Source organism: Setaria italica, chromosome VIII (genome assembly GCF_000263155.2).
Source record: "Setaria italica strain Yugu1 chromosome VIII, Setaria_italica_v2.0, whole genome shotgun sequence".
In the NCBI taxonomy this organism is placed as follows: Eukaryota; Viridiplantae; Streptophyta; class Magnoliopsida; order Poales; family Poaceae; genus Setaria; species Setaria italica.
Genome location: NC_028457.1, coordinates 19,571,584 through 19,594,395, shown reverse-complemented (window position 1 = coordinate 19,594,395; position 22,812 = coordinate 19,571,584). Strand labels below are relative to the sequence as shown.

General features: G+C 46.4%; 1 protein-coding gene across 1 annotated transcript; it reads left to right on the top strand.

Moving 5' to 3' along the window:
* Positions 1-11,384: 11,384 nt before the first annotated feature.
* On the top strand, positions 11,385-13,604 carry LOC101784138 (laccase-25). Its single transcript, XM_022828846.1, has 7 exons — positions 11,385-11,471; position 11,515; positions 11,592-11,745; positions 11,859-12,106; positions 12,192-12,323; positions 12,415-13,365; positions 13,474-13,604. The coding sequence occupies exons 1-7, from the start codon at positions 11,385-11,387 to the stop codon at positions 13,602-13,604; spliced, it is 1,704 nt and encodes a 567-aa protein (XP_022684581.1).
* The last annotated feature ends 9,208 nt before the right edge of the window (positions 13,605-22,812 follow it).

Sequence of the window (22,812 nt, the reverse complement as noted above, 5' to 3'; positions counted from 1 at the left end):
GATGCACCCATTTTGCATCGTTTTTCGTCCCGGAACCGAATGCTCAAAAACACTCCCAAACATGTTCTAGTGTATAATTAGGAAGATTGGATGGGTTCGTTGCGAAAAAAATCCACCCAAATTTTGCTACCCGGAAATAGTGCATTCGGGTGCCGAAATGCACCCGTTTTGCATCGTTTTTCGTTCCGGAACCGAATGCTCAAAAACACTCCCAAACATGTTCTAGTGTATAATTAGGTAGATTGGATGCGTTCGTTGTGAAAAAATCCACCCTAGTTTCGCTACTCGGAAATAGTGCATTCGGGTGCCGAAATGCACCCATTTTGCATCGTTTTTCGTGCTGGAACCGAATGCTCAAAAACACTCCCAAACATGTTCTAGGGTATATTTAGGAAGATTGCATGCGTTCGTTGTGAAAAAATCCACCCGAGTTTCGCTTTCCGGCAATATTGCATTCGGGTGCCGAGATGCACCCGTTTTGCATCGTTTTTCGTGCCGGAACCGAATGCTCAAAAACACTCCCAAACATGTTCTAGGGTATATTTAGGTAGATTGGATGCGTTCGTTGTGAAAAAATCCACCCGAGTTTCGCTACCCGGGAATAGTGCATTCGGGTGCCAAAATGCACCCGTTTTGCATCATTTTTCGTGCCCGAACCGAATGCCCAAAAACACTCCCAAACATGTTCTAGGGTCTAATTAGGTAGATTGCCTGCGTTCGTTGCGAAAAAATCCACACGAGTTTCGCTACCCGGCAATATTGCATTCAGGTGCCGAAATGCACCCATTTTGCATCATTTTTCGTGCCGGAACCGAATGCTCAAAAACACTCCCAAACAAGTTCTAGGGTCTAATTAGGAAGATTGGATGCGTTCGTTGCGAAAAAATCCACCCGAGTTTCGCTATCCGGAAATAGTGCATTCGGGTGCCGAAATGCACCCGTTTTGCATCGTTTTTCGTGCCGGAACCGAATGCTCAAAAACACTCCCAAACAAGTTCTAGTGTATAATTAGGAAGATTGGATGCGTTCGTTGTGAAAAAATCCACCCGAGTTTCGCTACCCGGCATTAGTGCATTTGGGTGCCGAAATGCACCCGTTTTGCATCGTTTTTCGTGCCGGAACCGAATGCCCAAAAACACTCCCAAACATGTTCTAGGGTCTCATTAGGTAGATTGGATGCGTTTGTTGCGAAACCATCCACCCGAGTTTTGCTACTCGGAAATAGTGCATTAGGGTGCCGAAATGCAACGTTTCGCATCGTTTTTCGTTCCGGAACCGAATGCTCGAAAACACTCCCAAACATGTTCTAGTGTATAATTAGGTAGATTGGATGCGTTCGTTGTGAAAAAATCCACCCGAGTTTCGCTACTTGGAAATAGTGCATTTGGGTGCCGAGATGCACCCATTTTGCATCGTTTTTCGTCCCGGAACCGAATGCTCAAAAACACTCCCAAACATGTTCTAGTGTATAATTAGGAAGATTGGATGGGTTCGTTGCGAAAAAAATCCACCCAAATTTTGCTACCCGGAAATAGTGCATTCGGGTGCCGAAATGCACCCGTTTTGCATCGTTTTTCGTTCCGGAACCGAATGCTCAAAAACACTCCCAAACATGTTCTAGTGTATAATTAGATAGATTGGATGCGTTCGTTGTGAAAAAATCCACCCTAGTTTCGCTACTCGGAAATAGTGCATTCGGGTGCCGAAATGCACCCATTTTGCATCGTTTTTCGTGCTGGAACCGAATGCTCAAAAACACTCCCAAACATGTTCTAGGGTATATTTAGGAAGATTGCATGCGTTCGTTGTGAAAAAATCCACCCGAGTTTCGCTTTCCGGCAATATTGCATTCGGGTGCCGAGATGCACCCATTTTGCATCGTTTTTCGTGCCGGAACCGAATGCTCAAAAACACTCCCAAACATGTTCTAGGGTATATTTAGGTAGATTGGATGCGTTCGTTGCGAAAAAATCTACCCGAGTTTCGCTACCCGGAAATAGTGCATTCGGTTGCCGAAATGCACCCGTTTTGCATCGTTTTTCGTGCCGGAACCGAATGCTCAAAAACACTCCCAAACATGTTCTAGGGTCTAATTAGGTAGATTGGATGCGTTCGTTGCGAAAAAATCCACCCGAGTTTCGCTACCTGGAAATAATGCATTCGGGTGCTGAAATGCACCCGTTTTGCATCATTTTTCGTGCTGGAACCGAATGCTGAAAAACAATCCCAAACATGTTCTAGTGTATATTTAGGAAGATTGCATGCGTTCGTTGCGAAAAAATCCACCCGAGTTTCGCTACCTGGGAATAGGGGATTCACGTGCCGAAATGCACCCGTTTTGCATCATTTTTCGTGCCGGAACCGAATGGCCAAAAACACTCCCAAACATGTTCTAGGGTCTAATTAGGTAGATTGGATGCGTTCGTTGCGAAAAATCCACCCGAGTTTCGCTATCCGGAAATAGTGCATTCGGGTGCCGAAATGCACCCGTTTTGCATCGTTTTTCGTGCCGGAACCGAATGCTCAAAAACACTCCCAAACAAGTTCTAGTGTATAATTAGGAAGATTGGATGCGTTCGTTGTGAAAAAATCCACCCGAGTTTCGCTACCCGGCATTAGTGCATTTGGGTGCCGAAATGCACCCGTTTTGCATCGTTTTTCGTGCCGGAACCGAATGCCCAAAAACACTCCCAAACATGTTCTAGGGTCTCATTAGGTAGATTGGATGCGTTTGTTGCGAAACCATCCACCCGAGTTTTGCTACTCGGAAATAGTGCATTAGGGTGCCGAAATGCAACGTTTCGCATCGTTTTTCGTTCCGGAACCGAATGCTCGAAAACACTCCCAAACATGTTCTAGTGTATAATTAGGTAGATTGGATGCGTTCGTTGTGAAAAAATCCACCCGAGTTTCGCTACTTGGAAATAGTGCATTTGGGTGCCGAGATGCACCCATTTTGCATCGTTTTTCGTCCCGGAACCGAATGCTCAAAAACACTCCCAAACATGTTCTAGTGTATAATTAGGAAGATTGGATGGGTTCGTTGCGAAAAAAATCCACCCAAATTTTGCTACCCGGAAATAGTGCATTCGGGTGCCGAAATGCACCCGTTTTGCATCGTTTTTCGTTCCGGAACCGAATGCTCAAAAACACTCCCAAACATGTTCTAGTGTATAATTAGATAGATTGGATGCGTTCGTTGTGAAAAAATCCACCCTAGTTTCGCTACTCGGAAATAGTGCATTCGGGTGCCGAAATGCACCCATTTTGCATCGTTTTTCGTGCTGGAACCGAATGCTCAAAAACACTCCCAAACATGTTCTAGGGTATATTTAGGAAGATTGCATGCGTTCGTTGTGAAAAAATCCACCCGAGTTTCGCTTTCCGGCAATATTGCATTCGGGTGCCGAGATGCACCCATTTTGCATCGTTTTTCGTGCCGGAACCGAATGCTCAAAAACACTCCCAAACATGTTCTAGGGTATATTTAGGTAGATTGGATGCGTTCGTTGCGAAAAAATCTACCCGAGTTTCGCTACCCGGAAATAGTGCATTCGGTTGCCGAAATGCACCCGTTTTGCATCGTTTTTCGTGCCGGAACCGAATGCTCAAAAACACTCCCAAACATGTTCTAGGGTCTAATTAGGTAGATTGGATGCGTTCGTTGCGAAAAAATCCACCCGAGTTTCGCTACCTGGAAATAATGCATTCGGGTGCTGAAATGCACCCGTTTTGCATCATTTTTCGTGCTGGAACCGAATGCTGAAAAACAATCCCAAACATGTTCTAGTGTATATTTAGGAAGATTGCATGCGTTCGTTGCGAAAAAATCCACCCGAGTTTCGCTACCTGGGAATAGGGGATTCACGTGCCGAAATGCACCCGTTTTGCATCATTTTTCGTGCCGGAACCGAATGGCCAAAAACACTCCCAAACATGTTCTAGGGTCTAATTAGGTAGATTGGATGCGTTTGTTGCGAAAAAATCCACATGAGTTTCGCTACCTGGAAATATTGCACCTTATGCATCCATTTTGCATCGTTTTTCGTGCCGTAACATTCGCTCAAAAACACTCCCAAACATGTTCTAGTGTATTATTAGGAAGATTGGATGCATTCGTTGCGAAAAAATCCACCCGAGTTTCGCTACCCGAAAATAGTGCATTCGGGTGCCGAAATGCACCCGTTTTGCATCGTTTTTCGTTCCGAAGCCAAATGCTTAAAAACACTCCCAAACATGTTCTAGTGTATAATTAGGAAGATTGCGTTCGTTGCGAAAAAATCCACCCAAGTTTCGCTACCCGGAAATAGTGCATTCGGGTGCCGAAATGCACCCGTTTTGCATCGTTTTTCATTCCGGAACCGAATGCTCAAAAATACTCCCAAACATGTTCTAGTGTGTAATTAGGAAAATTGCATGCGTTCGTTGGATTTCTCGCAATGAATGCATCCAATCGACCTCATTATATTATAGAACATGTTTGGGGGTGTTTTGGAGCATTTCGCTACTGCATGAAAAACAATGTGAATCGGGTGCGTTTCGGTACCAGTACTGTTTCCGGGTTGCGAGGTTTCGATAGATTTTTTCGCAGCGAACGCATGCAATCTACCTCATTGGACTCTAGAACATGTTTGGGGGTGTTTTGGAGCATTTCGCTACTGCATGAAAAATGATGCGAAATGGGAGCGTTTCGGTACCAGAATGCAATGTTTCCGGGTTACGAACTTCTGATGGATTTTTTTCGCAATGAAGGTATCCAATCTAGGTCTTTGGACCCTAGAACATGTTTGGGAGTATTTTGGAGCATTTCTCAACTGCATGAAAAATGATGCGAAATGGGTGTGTTTCGGTACCCGAATGCACTTTTTTTGGTAGCGAACTTTAGATGGATTTTTTCGTAATGAACGTATCCAACCTCATTACACTCTAGAACATGTTTGGGGATGTTTTGGAGCATTTCACTACTACTTTAAAAATGATGCGAAATCGGGGCATTTTGGTACCCAAATGAACTATTTTCGGGTTGCGAACTTCTGATTGTTTTTTTCGCAACGAAGGCATCCAATCTACCTCATTAGATCCTAGAACATATTTGGGAGTGGTTTGGAGCAATTCGCTAGTACATGAAAAACGATGCAAAATGGGTGCGTTTCGGTACCCGAATGCACTATTGAAGTGTACTCTGCACAAGCTAAGGCTCAATACATTCATAGGATTTCATATTGTCACATAGACATTCGGGTCTTGGCATGGACAATGTTGTGCTCAATCCATACTCCCGCTGCTAAGGCTTGCTTATACTCTTCTTTGTGCAATTCCGCCAAAATATTTAAGAAGAACAAGCATAGCAATAGAGCATGTGACTTCAGTAGGAGACTGCGCAATTTTCTTTAAAGAAAGAGAAGGTTCTATTCCTCATTTTCCAGTGTGATATGTCACATGATGAGGAAAAGTGTCGAGGAGGCTGCAATGCCAACAGATTGCTCCAAATCATCTCTAACTATAGCAAACTTCACAGAGGAACTAGAATGATGGAGACATGATATGCTCCCACACGACTTATGTAGTTAGTTGAACATTTTCGAGTGTTTTATTCATGAATGGCCAAGTGATCACTAGAGAAAAGTTGTCATTTTCCTGACTAAAAAAACCAAATGTGTAGATATAGAAATCTGTTTTACTCATATAATTTTAGTATAGTATACATATTCTATTTTTAATATCACTTGATCTCCAAAGATCTTGTCATGCATATCTTTCTATAGCCAACTCTTGCTTCAAATTATTGCTGATGATGAAATCATTTATTTGAGGATGTACAAATGACATCCTATACATCACTCTATAAATTGGACGAGTACTTTTAGTGACATTTTGCTATCTTCTGGTATCTATTGCTATCTTCTAAGATTCTTTCGATATCTGCAGGATTCTATTGAGCTGCCAAATGGTTCCAAATTTAAAATAGTCCAGGTATCTGACATTGCTATATATAACAACTTTACTGAACATTCTCAAACATCACCAGAGTTCATTGTTCTGAAAGATGGAGTTTGCTCATGGGGAAGAACATGTTTATCTGTCCAAAAGAGGAGGTCTTCAGACTATCCCATTCATCATTGGTAATGTCTCTTTCCAATGATTTCAATACAGAACATTAATAACCTATTTACACTCATCTTGTGCTTTGATAACCTATTTTAAATTCTAAGTATACAACCGCTAACTGTCAATTTCTCATGTTATTTCTATCCAAGATGTTGAATTGGTGTTATTCTTATAGACGCCACTCATTCTTTTCATATAATGATATTAATGAAATGTCGAACTGTTGTTTTCCTTATTTTCAGTTAGTGAAGTATGTGAAAGGATTGTGAACACAGCTGTCAGTGCAAATATTATTATATATTTGACCAAAGAGTACCATATGGGGGCTGCAGCAAGTGCAGTAATTGTTTTTGCCTACCAAGCAGCCACAAATTTCTTACCTATCTTTGGTGCTATTCTGTCTGATGCGCTATGGGGACGCTTTCTCACAATTTCACTCACACTTTTTGCATGCACAATTGTAAGATCTAGCTACTTAACTATCAACCCTTTTTTAATATGAAGGTAGTAAGAGGTGTAATACATATTATTTGATTCTGAGTTGGTTTCTAATCTAGGGAGCTGTTCTTCTGTGGTTGACAACAATGGTATCAACATTGGTCGCACAAGATTGTGGAAATAAAGACCAGGACAACCAGAGTTGTCACTCACCGACAACACCACAGCTTTTTGTCTTGCTAACTTCCTTAGTTTTCTTGTCAATTGGCGCAAGCGGTGTACGCCCTTGCAGCCTTCCTTTTGGTGTGGACCAGTTTGCTCACTGGATTGGTACTAAAAAGGACCGTGCACTTAAAGTGCTATTTAGTTGCTATTATGTATCAATGGGTGGCTCGGCGATTATTTCTATAACTCTCATTGTATACTTGCAAGATAAATTAGGCTGGAAGACTGGTTTTGCCATTTCTGTAGCTATAATGGCATTTGCTACATTTTTAAACATTGTAACATTTCCCCTTTACATCAAGGTGAAACCACAGAAAAGTATATGGTTAAGCTTAGTGCAAGTGATTTTCGTCGCTACAAGGAATCGACACATTCAACTTCCTGAAGCAGGTAATGGTCTACAATACCACAACACCGGAGGATTGGAGGCAGTTGTTCCATCAAGAAAAATGAGGTATTGTCACTGATATGTACCTATTTGATCTTGTAAATCTTCACTTATTGTTCTTGAATTAATCATCAGTTCAAACCCATAGGTTCTTGAACAAAGCATGTTTGTTGAGGGCGCATGGAGATAGGTCTAGCAATGAAGAGCACAATGCTAATTCATGGAATGTATGTACAGTTGAGCAAGTCGAGGACCTCAAGCGTACACTAAGTGTCATCCCTATGTGGTCGTCCATGATTACCAGTTTGTTGATCCAACAGGCTACCTTCAGGGTGCTACAGGCAGACACCATGGACCGTCGTGTTGGTACCACAAAATTCCAAATGCCCGCTGGTTCCATCCCAATCTTCGAAGTAATTACTTTCACATTGTGGTCAGGATGCTTTGATAGATTCATGCTACTAGTCTTTCGAAAGATCACAGGGAGAGAGCAAGTGCTAAGTCATAAGCAGAAAATGGGCATTGGTGTGCTGTTTTCTGTTGCATCTGCTCTTGCAGCGTCAGCAGTGGAGGCTTTTCGGAGGAAGCAAGCAATACGGCAAGGCCTGGAAGGCAATAATACTGATGGGATTGTCAATATGTCAGCCTTGTGGCTAGCACCTCAGTGTGTTTTCGCTGGTCTCACTAGTGCATTTGGATCCATAGGACAGATGGAATTCTACTATGCGGTGCTACCGAAGACAATGAGCAGCTTAGCAATGGCCCTCCTTCCCCTAGCAACAGGTGTCGCAAACATTGCAGGTACGGTGATTGTCAAGCTTGTCAAAGTGATCACGGCTAGAGGTGGACGAATAGGTTGGCTTCCTGATAACCTGAACCAAGGACATTATGACTACTACTATTTTCTGCTTGCACTGCTTGGTATGGCAGGTTTCATCTATTTTGTTGCATGTTGTTATTGGTTTGAGGAACCAGCACCAATCCAGCTCGTTGAACCTCATGAAGATGAAGCTGATAGGACTTGAACATTGGGCTTTTGTAATGGATCAGGACGTGGTTGCCCGCATAGTTTTTAAGAAATGTAACCTGGCTACACTAGTAGAACTATTACTGTTGTTTCTATTTGAGTCTCACATAATTATAAGTTGAATTACGTATTTGTTTTCATGTTAACATACATCACTATGTCAGTAGGTATTACTTGTTAAGTGCCTTACATAATCACTTCTAATGTTTTGATTACTGTGTTAAAAAGTAAAGACCAAACCATTGGTTAACAAAAACAGTATCAATGCACTAGTTCTTCATGGAAGAACTTCTCAAGGCGGATCAACACTCTGGCTCTCAGGGAACGTGAAGCTAAGAGGATTTAAAGGCAAAAACTAGTAATATTACATAATAAGTAACATTTTTGGCATGTGTGCACTAAGATGGGCTATGTGTAGAGAACAATGAAATTAATATTAATTTTATATTGAGTTAGTACATGAACGGTCTGTGACTCTGTGTAGTAATATTCCAACTCCCAAACATGCTAAATGTACCACTTGAGGTCAAAATCGACCTAATTAGAAGCGATTCACCAACATAGCATGTGACAGCATGCAGCCGACATATGGGTTCCAAATATCAGCGCCATGTCCTTTCTCTCATGGATCTCCTTTCGCTTGTCAGTGGTAACCCTTGGTCCTCCACCTTTCTTCTCCCCGTATGACCATCTGTTGTCCCTCGGCGTAGCCCTTCTGCACAACACCAACACTTCCTTTCCAAATCGTGACTATCTTCAAGCTTGACATTCCTTCTTTTACTTTCTCTCAGTCCCTTCTTCAAGCTTGACATCCCTTATCCAGTGAGCCAAACGCAGGCACATCTCCAACGGAGGTGGTATCCAATTCTCCATCGCTAATTTTGGCCATTGCCAAATAAAACGTGCCTCCAGAATAGCTAACAGCGTTGCCATCTCTATTGACGCACTATGGCATGTGAGTGGGAAGCCAATTTTGGCCGGTCCTTGTGCGTTGTCGGACAGTTGGTTGGTGTTGTTTTGATTTAAAACTATAATCGCTCTCCTCTCTTTCATAAATTCAAAAGATGAGTACTCCTAAAATTAATTAGATTTAACTATATATCACGAAGAACCAATTTTAACTAGATTTAACTCAAAATCTCTTACAGATTTTAACTTTAAATTCCCCATAGTTGACTATTGTTTAATAAATTATTTGAATGTTGGGTATCTATTTAATTCAAAAAATCAGGGAAAACATACCAATGTATGTTTGAATACTGATAAAATATATATCAAATAGGATATCTCGAGTGAGATTTGGCTAGTGTTTTGAAGCGTGATGAGATATGGAGATGGTATCTTATGGATGGAGAGCTAAATATGGAGAGTCACATTTTCGCTAGTCTGATGGAGATGCTCCGAGTGGCTTGGGCTGTTGGGCGCAAGCATGATTTACTTTTTTTTCCTTCCTCTAAAAAGTGCGAATGATAATTTCAATTGTTAGACTCTAGGCGCTGACATTAATAAGACACATGTAATAGAAAGAAAAAAAAATTCTATTACTAGCAGTGCAAATGCATGGGTTCACATCTAGTTTCACTACAATGCCACCCCAAAACCTTTGCATCACCGCCGGTTTGGGGGTCTGGCAGATATAGGTCGATGGTGATGGGGATGCTTATCACCGTCGGACCATGAACCGGCGGTTAAGCCTTATTAAATAAAAAAAATCACCGTCACACGCCCCGGCTGCGCGCTGCCTGACCGCCGCACACCGTGGCCGCTCAGTGCCTGACCGCCGCATAAAGAAATTATCAACCACACGCCCTGGCCACCGCGTCAGAGCCCTATCGCCACCCACGGAGAGAGAGAGAAGTGGCACTGTTGGGAGATCGCGGGATCCGGATACCCTACCTGCCGAGGCACCACAGTCCGCTGCCTGGCCATCGCTGACCACATAGCACTCGATCTCAGCTAGCACCGCCTCCGCCGCATCCCCTCCCTTCGCATCCCCGCACCGCCGCGCCTTGCCTGCCATCGTCGCCGCAGCTCATTCTGTTGCCGGGTCCTAGCGCTAGATCGCTGCTGCTCCTCTCTGCGTCTGCACCTCACCCCGCCATCGCTCCTCTCTCTACCAGACCGAGGGCAGCGAGTGGAGGGAGGAGGGGAGGGGCAGCCATGAAGATTGGAGAGGGAGCATTGGTGAGAGAGTAGGGGATTGGACGAGGAGGGGATAAGGCACACGAGGAGGTGAGAGAGAGAGAGGAGAGGACCGGACCCATGTGGATGGACTTCAATCCAGTAAAGTTCAAAATTTGAATCCGAGACCTAGGCTGTACCACCGGTGTGTAATACCACCCGACGGTGATAGCTAGCACCGCATACTCATAATTTGACGTGGCAATGCTATTATATTATCACCACCGGTATACCGTCGGATCATGTAAAGACCCTTGAGTTTGCGCCAATTTCATATAAGTGTAGATTTGCTTGTCCTCAATAAAGTTTGTCTTAAAATTCATGGGGCGCGGCCGGTCGTTTCGAAAACAAAAATAGATGGGCCCGGTGCGTTTATTTGAAGTAGCAAAATATACAAGCAACAGCCACAGTGAAACAAATTCAACGTGACATCACAGGATATCCTTTTGAGCCGAGAATTATTATATGAATATAAAACGAATACAGGGGAGACAGTATTGTGACAACGGAGGGAGTAGCTGGATGCCACCACATCCGGCTTGGCGTTTACCCGGTGTCCCGAGCGTGTCCCTGCGAGTCGAACAAACTGCTGGAACTTACAGCTACTCGCACGTTAGCCCCATCGATCCGGCACGGGTCCGGCGCCCTAGATATGATCGAATTTATCGCGTGCTCTGCCGAACCGGTCTGCGCTCTGGCCACTAGCGCGTAGCAGCCACGGAACCTCTCCCCGGCAAGACACCATTCTCGGCGTCGCAATGCACGTACAATTGCTCTGTAGGTACCTAGCCGTGCAACAGGACCTGAGTCTTTTTCGGCTGCCCATGTGCTCTAGTGATTGAACAAGTCAGCACCAAACATCCGTGTAATCGTGTATATATACATCGATGGTACGTACCCGAGTACTCACAAGCAGCTCGAGGTTCCAGCGTGGTTTTCTTTATTTGTTACTAGTTGTTACATCCTCCAAACAAACAAGCCAAGGTGCTGTGAGATTGCCTGCACGAGCTCAAGGACATGGCCCGGTGTTGCTGGCTCATGCTGCTTGTTCTTGCCATGGTTGCGTGCTGTGGCCATGCTGCAACTGTGGAGCACACATTCGACGTAGCTCACTAATTCCCTAGCTTTTTGTTCTAGTCTTGGACAGAGTCGCATTCCTTTTCATTTTTGATCGATCTTATGCCGTATGAGAAACTGAACCATGCATGGATTGCAAATCTTCAGTGGGCAACTTCTCCATAAGCCAGCTTTGCCAGCCGGCGACGATCATCACCGCCGTGAACAGCCAGCTTCCTGGCCCGACGATCCACGTCCACGAGGGCGACACGGTGGTGGTCCACGTCGTCAACAACTCACCGTACAACATCACCGTTCACTGGTACGTGTATCAAATCAATGAGACAGTATTGACACGCTCCTATATATGTGCTGCATCGCCACCTGTCAAGCCGTTTTTTCTCATCACATGCATTGGTGTGTGACGTGTTACAGGCATGGCCTCTTCCAGCGCGGGACGCAGTGGGCGGACGGCCCGGAGATGGTGACGCAGTGCCCCATCCGCCCCGGCAGCCGCTACTCCTACCGGTACAATGCCACCGGGCAGGATGGGACGCTGTGGTGGCACGCGCACAGTTCCATGCTCCGCGCCACCGTCCATGGTGCCATCGTCATCAAGCCGAGGAATGGTGACCAGGGATACCCTTTCCCCAAGCCTGACAAGGAGGAGATCATCCTGCTGGGTACTAACTACTGGCCAACAAAAACATTTTCCCCCACCACTCTGTCCAAGTTCTGGCCGTTGTCACAGAAATAATCATCTCGCAGGCGAGTGGTGGAATCGGAACGTCTTCAACCTGGAGCGCGAGGCCTTCCTCACAGGCAACCTGGTGGATCCGGCCGACGCGTACACCATCAACGGCAAGCCTGGAAACATGCACAAGTGTCCGGGCAGTAACCGCAAGCCAAGTATGACTTGCCTCTCTGTTCGATCATCGTTCACCATTAGCTATCACCGTTCCGTCACTTAATTTGTGAGCATTTCTCGTAGGAACGTTCAAGCTCAAGGTGCAGAGCAACTCGACATACCTGCTTCGGATCATCAGCGCGGCGGTGAACACGCCCATGTTCTTCAAGATCGCCGGCCACAGCTTCACCGTCGTGGGGGCAGACGCGAGCTACACGACACCGTACGAGACCGACGTCATTGTCATCTCGCCCGGGCAGACGGTGGACGCGCTCATGGTCGCGGATGCGGCGCCGTCGCGGCGATACTACATGGTAGCGTCCCCTTACAACAGCGCGCGCCCCAACCTGCCGTTTAGAAAAGGCGCCGCCACCGCCGTCGTGGAGTACGCCGGCGGGCGGAAGCGGGCGGCGCCGCGGCGGCCGCTGCTTGCTCGGATGCCGCGGTTCAACGACACGGCGACCGCGCACCGGTTCTTCTCGAGCCTGACAGCGCTCGTCCGGCCAGGCCAGCCCACTGTCCCTCTCGCCGTGGACACCCGCATGTTCGTCACCGTGGGGCTTGGCTTCGCGGATTGCCGGCCGGAGCAGACGCAGTGCAAGCAGCAGGTGTTCGCGGGCAGCATGAACAACGCCTCCTTCGTGCTCCCGACCGCCATGTCCCTCCTCGAGGCGCACTTCAGGAACGTGACCGGCGTCTACACGCGGGACTTCCCGGACAGGCCGCCGCTGGAGTTCGACTACGCCAGGCCGCCGCGCGACATGGACGTCACAACGACCAAGTCGACCAAGGTGAGGACAGTGAGGTACAACGCGACGGTGGAGGTGGTGCTTCAGAACACGGCGCTGGTGGCGCGGGAGAGCCACCCGATGCACCTCCACGGCCACAACTTCTTCGTGCTGGCGCAAGGGTTCGGCAACTTCCGCCAGGACACCGCGGCGAAGCGGTACAACCTCGTCAACCCGCAGGAGAGGAACACCCTCGCCGTGCCGTCGGGAGGATGGGCCGTCATCCGCTTCGTCGCCAACAACCCTGGTATGGTGATGGATGATCGGGACACATGCTTGTTTCTGTTTTTTTTTATTTGAAGGGTTCTGTTGTCCATGATTCTGATTTGATGCGTGTTTGTTGGTGTGGTTGCAGGTATGTGGATCATGCATTGCCACTTTGACGCTCATCTGCCCATCGGGTTGGCAATGGCGTTCGAGGTGCAGGACGGGCCGACTCCAGAGACGGCACTTCCTCCACCACCGGCGGACTTACCCCAATGCTGAGAGTGTTTGGAGCTTGAAGACCAATATTCAAGACGTCAAGAAAAGTAGCGGTCCATTAATCCTGTAACGTTTGTCTTCAGCTGTCGTCACGGCTGATCAATGCATGTATATCGATACGTCGCACTTAGGACTGTTTAGATTTTTTCTTTTAAAACTACAATTTAATCATTCTCATGAAAAAATCGTGCTGGAATACAATTCTAATTTTGTACTTCCTCCATTTCAAATTATAAGTTGTTTTGACTTTTCTAGATATATGATTTTTGCTATGCACCTACATATATACATTATGTCCAGATATGTAGCAAACTCTATGTACCTGCAAAGTTAAAATAAACTACAATTTGGAAAGGAGAGATTACTAGCAAAAATAAAAATAATTCCTTGTCACACATTGACGTGAAAGTGCCATGGGACAAGTTCATGTCAATTAATTTTGTTAGAGCAACACCAGTAGCATATGTCATGTAGTATTGGCTCGATCTTCCGATAGGTATAGATAATTTGATTGGCGGAGAACTCGACGTTGATGATCCAGGCTTCTAAGCAGACACGATTTGAACCCTTGCAACTACTACACCGCTGCTCCGTTGGTTATCAACAAAGCACAACTTGATTGACTTCACCAAGAAGGCTTTTCCTGCAAGCAAATCAAAGAACACCAGCAAGAAAGTATAAACACGTAGTCTTGCAAATGTATATCAAATAGATCTGAGTAAGAGGTTCAAAGCTCTCGATTCGAAATAACTAATCGACATAGTTGAGGAGAACAAGAATAGAGGCTCTAGATTACACTAAAAGGACTTGTCCCAACAGTTACAATGAATCAATCTCAGTTTCTTGATGGAAAACTAGAACTAAACAAAACCTGAGTTTCTACGGTGACGGCTACTGAGTTTATATGAGAAGGGTCGAGCTAGGGTTGGGGGCGATCGGGCGGGGGGAGGGGGGGGCACAACATGGGCTTAAGGCCCGACATGATACAAGGCCAACGTGGACCAAAACTGGTGATGCAGCACCTTGTTGTGGTCACACATAATGATCCACAATGTTTCTTGAGATAGGACCAGAACTAAGTGGAAGCCTTCGTTATCTTCTTTCCAACGCATCAAAGAACACTTTGTTTCAATGTCGTATGAAGTAGATATCGCCGTTTTCCGCCCAAGGTGGTCGGCTGAATCCGAACCGAACACGACGACCAAGTTGGTGAGGACTTGTACCTTAGAGAAGGCCAAAGCTCATGTGTATCCATCACAGTGATGTCCTCATCAATATGTATATTGGGATACCTAAAACAAGGTGGAGAGAAGGTTTTGAGAAAATTTTTGAGCTAATCCCCTGCATTGTAGCTAAAGTTGGCAACATATATTCTGTTCGAGGACTACTCTATGAATGAAATCCTTTTTTCAGTACCAATATGCAAATCAACACATCCTCTCCCCTTATGTAATATCCCTAATTTTTAAAGCATTTAAAAATGAGGATCTTTTAAAATTTTTCTAAAACAAACATAAAATTAATCTTTTTTCTCCAATAATCTGAACTACCTCAATTCATTTACAACTATGCATGAACTTCACATGATTATGCATTCAGTGCACTAGATGTTAGAAGTGAACCAAAGCTCTTGAACAATCCACAAATTTGAATTCAAACTAAACTAAAAATCAACTCGAACAAATACTAAACCCACCTATCACCTAACCAGACCGGCAACCTCATTTCTAAGCCAATCGGCCATCCGACCCAGTCCACCTCTGCCTCCATCCTCCCTCTCCACACGGCCTAAATAGGCCGCAAGGCCCGCACCATGACCAAGCTAGCCGGCCCAGCCCAGCCTGATAAGGACACGCTTATGATGCCCGAGATATCACGGCACAGGCAGCAACAAAAATTATTCTTTACTGAATTTTATTTAAATATAATCTGCCCACCAGAATAATAGCCTGGACGTATAGCTGCACCAGAAACACACTTAACAATTATATATCCTGTAAATAGTATTAATCCTGGGTAACTGGATTGGCAAATATTTCTCAAGTAATCTATTTCCAAGATAATAGCAGCCCTATGAACAAGAAACTTCTCTGCAAGACCACGAATAGGAAACTTGCAATGAAATTAGGAGTGGTTCAGATAGAAGCACATATATTCCTCAGGTCAAGAACTCAATGCAGTCTCCGCTAACAATTCTCCAGCAAAGAACCACAACCGTATAGTAGTGTAGCATGATAGGAATAACAATTCCAATCTATTCTCAATAAATAGTAGCAGCAAGATAGTTTATAGGATATAAACTAAACCCTAGATTAATCTTCCACCCATGTCCACGACGAACCTTGAGTAGAAGAATGGCATCCTCACAGGAATCCAATGCACGCTCAAACCTCAATGGCTCGATCACGCACTCAACGCACCAGAAAGGATTAGAAGGATAGATAGGAGGACGTCGCCCTAAACCCTCGATTGGAACAAAACACGCGAATAAACCCAAGTCCCTTCATACAAGGGACCTGGGTCCCTGATATGTGAACGCAGGCACTAGTCCGACTTGGACTCAACTTGACCAGAAACAACTTCTAATGACCCTATGTGACCAAACCAGACTCAAAGGAACACAACGTTGCTTATATAGGAAACAATAAAATGTTGCGGCTCCTTTGCTAATTACCTAGCTCAATCCATATTAGCACTCGGACTTGCATATGGACTGATCTGAGTTATGTGTGCCCCCTACGTGATCTCAACTTGCATGCAACCAATGCAAATCTATTCTTTTAGTTTCTTCTTCTCTTCTATTTTCTTGAGAAGATTACCTCCTTTAAATATTAGCTTGGTTAGCAAAGTGGTAGTAGTAGTAGATAAAACTCCTTCCTTCATGTTGCTTCTCTTCGCATTAAAAGAAAACGAACCAAGCTGCAAACTTAAGAAACTTGAGCATCAACAGCTGAAATAATTTGAGCTATGGGCTCATGAAACGCCCACCACATCGTCTACCTCTCTCCCCCTTTCTTCCCCACACTGCAGCCATCCATCCCCCCTCACCAGCGACCCTAGTGCTACTGAATCCACCTCCCCCGACCAACTTTCCACCCAGTCCCGCATGCACCACAGTGCCACGCCTGGCCTTGCCCCATTCCTCTCCGTCAGAAGCCCTCACCCTCTCTCGCAAATCTGGCTCGCTCTCACCTCCACGCGTGATGCCACAACATGGCCGTGATGGCTGCCGCCTTGATCTGTCTCTTCCATCCGCCTCCCATCATCCTAAATCACACGCTGAAACCGCCTCATTGAGCTGCTGTTGGCGCTAGAAATTGGCTGATCGAATTCCCAGCATCGGACACACAACCCGGGAGAATCTGCTTAACTCCTGTTCGGGTGATCGCCCTAGTGCGGTTCGCGTGGCGTGCCAGCCAATCTGACCTGTTGATTGGCAAGGAGAGAAACGTGTCAGATCCCAGAGGTTGCGATCAGCTAAGTTTCCGATCTCGAAGAAACGTATCAGCGAATCGGCCGATTTGCTGTAATAAGGAAATCGGCTACAATGCGGCCGATTTTCCAGCAACGTCGATAAAGAAAACCGCTAAGGTAATCTAAACAATGCTACAGTAGCAACACTAAGAATAGATCTGAATCAGCTATGCGTAAAATAATAGATTGAATAACGAAGCACAAGAAAGCCGAAGGCTCTAATTCCTAGCTGGATAACTGGTGATAAAACTAGAACAATAGGTAAAACCTAGAATTCTAGTGAATATCGATAACTGGTGAATAAATCTAAATGAAACGATAGCGATGCGCCCGAAGTTAAAGCTTAGAAATTATTCAATAAGCGGAACTTACAAGATCGGCCGGAGGTCAAGTTGATGCAGCCCCGCCAACCCGTATGAACTCGTGAAAAAGGAGAAAAGTATTGGCGAAGTCGCCAACTTGAAAGTAAGTACGAGGAAACAGTAGTTTGTTGTATTGAGTTGATGATTACAGATCTACAAGGGTGACTATTTATAGCCTGTTATAAACGACTTCTTATCCGATTAGAACTCTATCACTAAATTTAAACAGAAAACGAATATTTACAAGTACGACTCGTACTAGGTCGATTATCGCGCTCTTCATGGGCTGATTCCCTCTTCATCTTCATAATCCTCTTTAGGCACAAACCGGCCCAATTATTCCGGCCTCCTAATCGACCGATTTCTATTCACCTCATCGGCAAGGGACAGCCGATTAGGACCAACATGTTGGGGGCTATGACTATTCCGACCCTGGGACCTAAGGTCGAGCGAGGCGGAGATCCTTCCTCGGAGGGTCAGGCGCATCCGATCCCAGGCCTCAGGGGTCGGGCGAGGCGGAAATCCTCCCTCGGAGGGTCGGGCGCATCCGATCCCAGGCCTCAGGGGTCGGGCGAGGCGGAACTCCAAAGGTCAATCGGCCGATCCATGACTGTAGCACCAATCGGCCAATTCCCAACCGCTACCCCTGTGTCTCGCCGCTCCTTCTGATTTCTTCCTTCCCTGACGCCGATTACACACGTGTCAAAATCTGGCGTCAACACATGCCCCCCAGTTTTGGAGTAAAACATAGTCTTTACTTTGAAATTCTTTTCAACTTCCCTTCCGAAAGGAACGCATTGAAAATATCCTTCCGTTTCGCGGTCTTCAGCCTGATGATTGCAATTTTTTTGAAACGGGCGCCTACGACAACCACTCCTCCCGAAAAAATCGAAACGCCGGCGCGGTAAAAATTCCACTTTTACCCCTTCTCAGACCACCTTTAAATAACAGCACGTCCCGTACTTCCCGTACGAGCTCACGTCTTCCTTCTTTAGCGCACGGGTCTTCTTCTTCCTCCGGCGCCTTCCTTAGTCCTCCAGTTTTCTTCGGTGTCTCCTTCCATCCACATTCCTCCCTACTTCTCCAATGGCGGCACCTTCAGGCACTTCACCAACGCCCAAAGCTCCGGAGATGGCGCCTCCGGTGGAAGTTCCAGCAGCAACGGCGGCGGCTCTATCGACGGGAGAAGGAACTCTTTTAGTGGAAGTTGGGGCTTCAACCGAAATCCCACTGGCGGCTTCATCATCTGCAGCTCCACCGGCGATCCCGCCGATTACGATGAGCTTCATCCCGGAGGTCATTACCAAAACTTTCCTTAACAGTAACGCATTTACTTTAGATCTATTCTTACTCCTGCACCCCCTTTTTCCTTTTCTAGGCGGTTAGGCATCACATTACCATTCGCCTCACAGAAACTCCCAGCCTTATCTGCCTGGTCCCATGGGAAACCCAGATCCAACCGACCTAATCAATTTGGAAACCCATAGGATCCCTTTTAAGCAATCAACTATGGACCTAGATCATTGGTCGGGTACCTTCAGGTAATGGCCAAATGAAACCCCCAGCTGGAGGGAATGGTACCAGCGGATAGCCGCCTCTAAGAGGGTCCAATGGGATGAGCGCAAAATCGACCAATGCATCGATCTATCTTTGTCCCAAATGGAAAGAAACGAGCCATTAGTGATGGCAGCCTCTTACTTCTGGTCCGATGCTCTCAATGCATTCCTTTTTGGACATGGACCCATGACCCCCACCTTGGCCGATGTAGTCTTGCTGACCGGCCTGGATATTTCCTCCCCGGACACCCCTTTTCACCTTTTGGCCACGACATCTCATCGGCTGGACACAAGGGGAATCGGCAGATGGAAGGGGTTCATCAGATGCAACAAAAGGGCCGGATCAGTCGAGAACAGAGAGCACACGGCCTTCCTGATGATGTGGCTAGAGAAACATTTCTTCTTTGGGAGAGCAGCTGGTCCGTCCACCAACACTCAAGCTCTGGCCGAGGCGTTATCGACAGGGGCCTCTGTTCCCCTTGGAAAGCACCTACTGGGGGTAGCCTATCACATGCTTCACCAAATCGGCATTAAATTATCCAAAGAGGAACCAATTGGAAATCCTGGTGGGCCCTGGTGGTTTATCAACTTATGGCCTAACCTGTACATGAGCAAGATTCTTAGCAGCGAGTGGAGCACATGACATTCCCCAACATTGAATCGGCCGAGAACCCCACTGTCCAACGCCGATGTACATCTTTCGGCGAAGCGGCATCGGCCTTTTCTGGTTGCTCGTATTCTGCTACCAAGGTGGCCGAATACTTCAGGTGTTTTTATAATGGCTTTAGTGAAGAAGCAACCAGCTGGTTCCCTTATCAGAGGGATGACCCAATCTTTGAGCTCCCTTCTTGCTTTGACTCGACTACTAGCCGATTCGATGAAGACCTCACAAACGAATTAATTAAACCGGGAATCTTACCGGCCAACTTCTTCTCGGGGAAGGATGCTCCTACTTATGAGTTCTACAGCCCCTCCGTTGCAGAAGGCAATTCAGCATGGGTCAATTGCCGATTCAGGCATACTTCACCGGCCGAGCAAAGTTTAGAGATGAACTCACCAAAGGTCTTGACTATAATCGGCTGCAAGATCGGATCCCAGACTCCAGTACCATAGACCTGAATGAATGGGTAGTAGCCCCTTTCGCTGTTCAACCATTCAAGCTATGGTGGGCCGAATGGAAACAGTACCTGTTTTGCATTTCTGCATTGACATACTGCACCTCCTGGATCCAGCCAATATCGATCCGAATGCCGAGGTACTCTTCTCTTCCCTAGCCAATTTTTATTTCCTCTTAATGTTGTTAAACATATATACTAACTCTTGCTATTGACTCAGTCTGAAAATCGCGTTCCCCAAAACGCAGCCGGAGTGGCCGACCGATAGAGGACCGTTATCCATATACCACCTTCCCCCTTATCGGCTATCATGCCCCTTCCGTGGACGTTATTGCCGGTCGAGCAAAACAGGCGTAGAAGAAGGTTGTCAAGACGATCAGTCGCCGAGTACGCGCTCGTATAGAATCGGCCGATCCTCCTATGATTACATCGGCAGAAACTTTGGCTGCGCTGCCCCTTCTGACTGCTGAAGAAGTAGACATTTAAGTTGCCACGGAAGTCGGAGCAGCCGCTGCATCATTACTGGTGGAAGCTATGTAGGTAAACTTGTTGTCCGATCTTCCCAATCCCTATCTTTATACTGACTTCTTTTATATTAGACTACACAGATTACCCTTGTGGACCCCAGCAATCGGCAGTAGCCCAAGCGGTCGATGAAATGCCAGCGCTTCCATCTGCCGAGGTATACTGCCCTTCAATCCGTTCTCCTAGTATTTGGATGATGCTCTTATTAAATTTTGACAAAGGTCACCGGCACGCTAAGCGTCCCGCCTAATCAACCATTGGTCATCCTTCGAGAAGCTGGCCCGAGCAGAGCGCCAATTATTGTGGAGTCTTCTTCTTCTGACGAGCCAAAGGTACCAGCCCCTGAGTCGAGGGTAACGGTCTCTCAAACGCAGCTTGAAGAAATCCGTTTTAAGGAGGTAAGAGATTTCCCACCCTTAATTGGCCGATTTGCTATCACCATCGGCTGACTTGTTTTCTTTTTGATTTACTATTTTCCAGGAATAGGACACCCTCAACAACAGCCTTTTCTCGTTCGCGGTCACCCTCTCCGATGACGAGGAAGTCGCCTCCCATCAGGTCACTTTGAGCTCCGTTCCTGATGACGTCCGTGCCAAGCTTGCAGGCATACGATCCCTTCTTCAAGAGGACATCGGCCGATTGGTAGAAGATGCCTCACCGGTTCAGCAGCTTTTTGGTAACGTCAGTGGGCGAGTACCAGAAGAGGCGGAAGAAGCCTTGGCGCTGGCCGCGTATATCGAGTCAATGAGGATTCCAGTCTTTAGGGCCCTGCGTCACATGGCCAATCACGCCAAGCTGACCAAGACTCATGAAGAAGAAGATCTGTACAAGCGTCAAGCTCAAGAGGTGCATCAACGGATCCACTTTCTGGAAGATTCTCGCCCTGGAATCGTCTGCACGATGGATCACCTCAAACGCCGAAGAGCAGAAGTTGCCAAGGAGATGGAGCAGGTGACCAAAGAAATAACCGCCAAAGAGAAGAGGCTTCAGGAACTTCCTTCCGTCATCACCGATCTGAAGCGGGAGAGGCAGCATCTGGCTCACGAAGCTCTTAAACTCCACCACCACATGTCAGAAGTCCCGGGATCGGCGAAGGATGACCAACGGGTCCTGGACTCGGCCGATCAGATCCGGCGTCGAGCGATTGCGGCTATCAACACCCTTCTGGGCGACCTGTAAAAGCACTGGTAGCCTTGTACGAACATTAATGCCTTTTTTGACCGTCCTTCACGGCGCCCCCTTATTTATTTCCCTTTTTTACTCCTGATGGGATGCATCTTACCAAACGTCCACGCCTTCTTTGCTTATAAATACCGGCCTTGGTCCCATTCTCGAGCGCACCCGTCTGACTCGACTTTCTCTTCCCTGACTTGTTTCCGTCAGCGTGCTTCGCAGCCATGTCTTTTTCATCCTCTTCCTTTTCCTCTGTTAATCAGGTAAGAGATTTGCCATCCCCCCTTTCTCAGTTTAATTCTTCTGAAAAGAATCACATCTTTGGCGGCTATACATTGTTGCTTTTCCCAGCCGCGATGCCTCAGTCCTGAACTCGAACGAGCCATCGGGCTCGTGTACTCCGACGAACCATTGTCACAAGAAGACAAGGATCTAATCAGTGCTCACTGTGAAGAACTCAAGGAGCACGTTCCTGCCGATGTCCAACGGATCTGGGACTTCCTTGATGGCAACGACCATAGGCGACCTCAGGCCGTCAGGAGTCACACGCTTCCTCGTCAAATCGCTCTTGAAGATGCAGTGGCAGGAACATCACGTCCGGCAATGGACCGGAGTCACCCTCTTCCCCGTCAAGCTGAAGCGGAAGCCACGATGAAAGATATAGAAGAACGGCACATCCGTCTTCTGATAGAACTAGGTCGGGTTGAGAGAGAACTTAAGAAGAGGCGTGGTTGATTATTTTTTGTTCTAAGGGCGACTTGTACCACGTCGGCCGTGTAACCCATCGTCCGTACCGAATAATATATCGGCCGATTTGACGATTATGTTTTTTTCTTTAGGCGATTCTTTTGTATCGGCTGTGTGTTTGTTCATCATGGTTAATCCTTATGCCCCGACCCATATACTAGGGTAGTACCTTTTCAAGTACCTTCCGTTCAAAGCCCTAGTAAACTCTTATCCTTCGATCGTTTCCAAAATATAAGCGTTTCCTAGAGCACATGTGCCG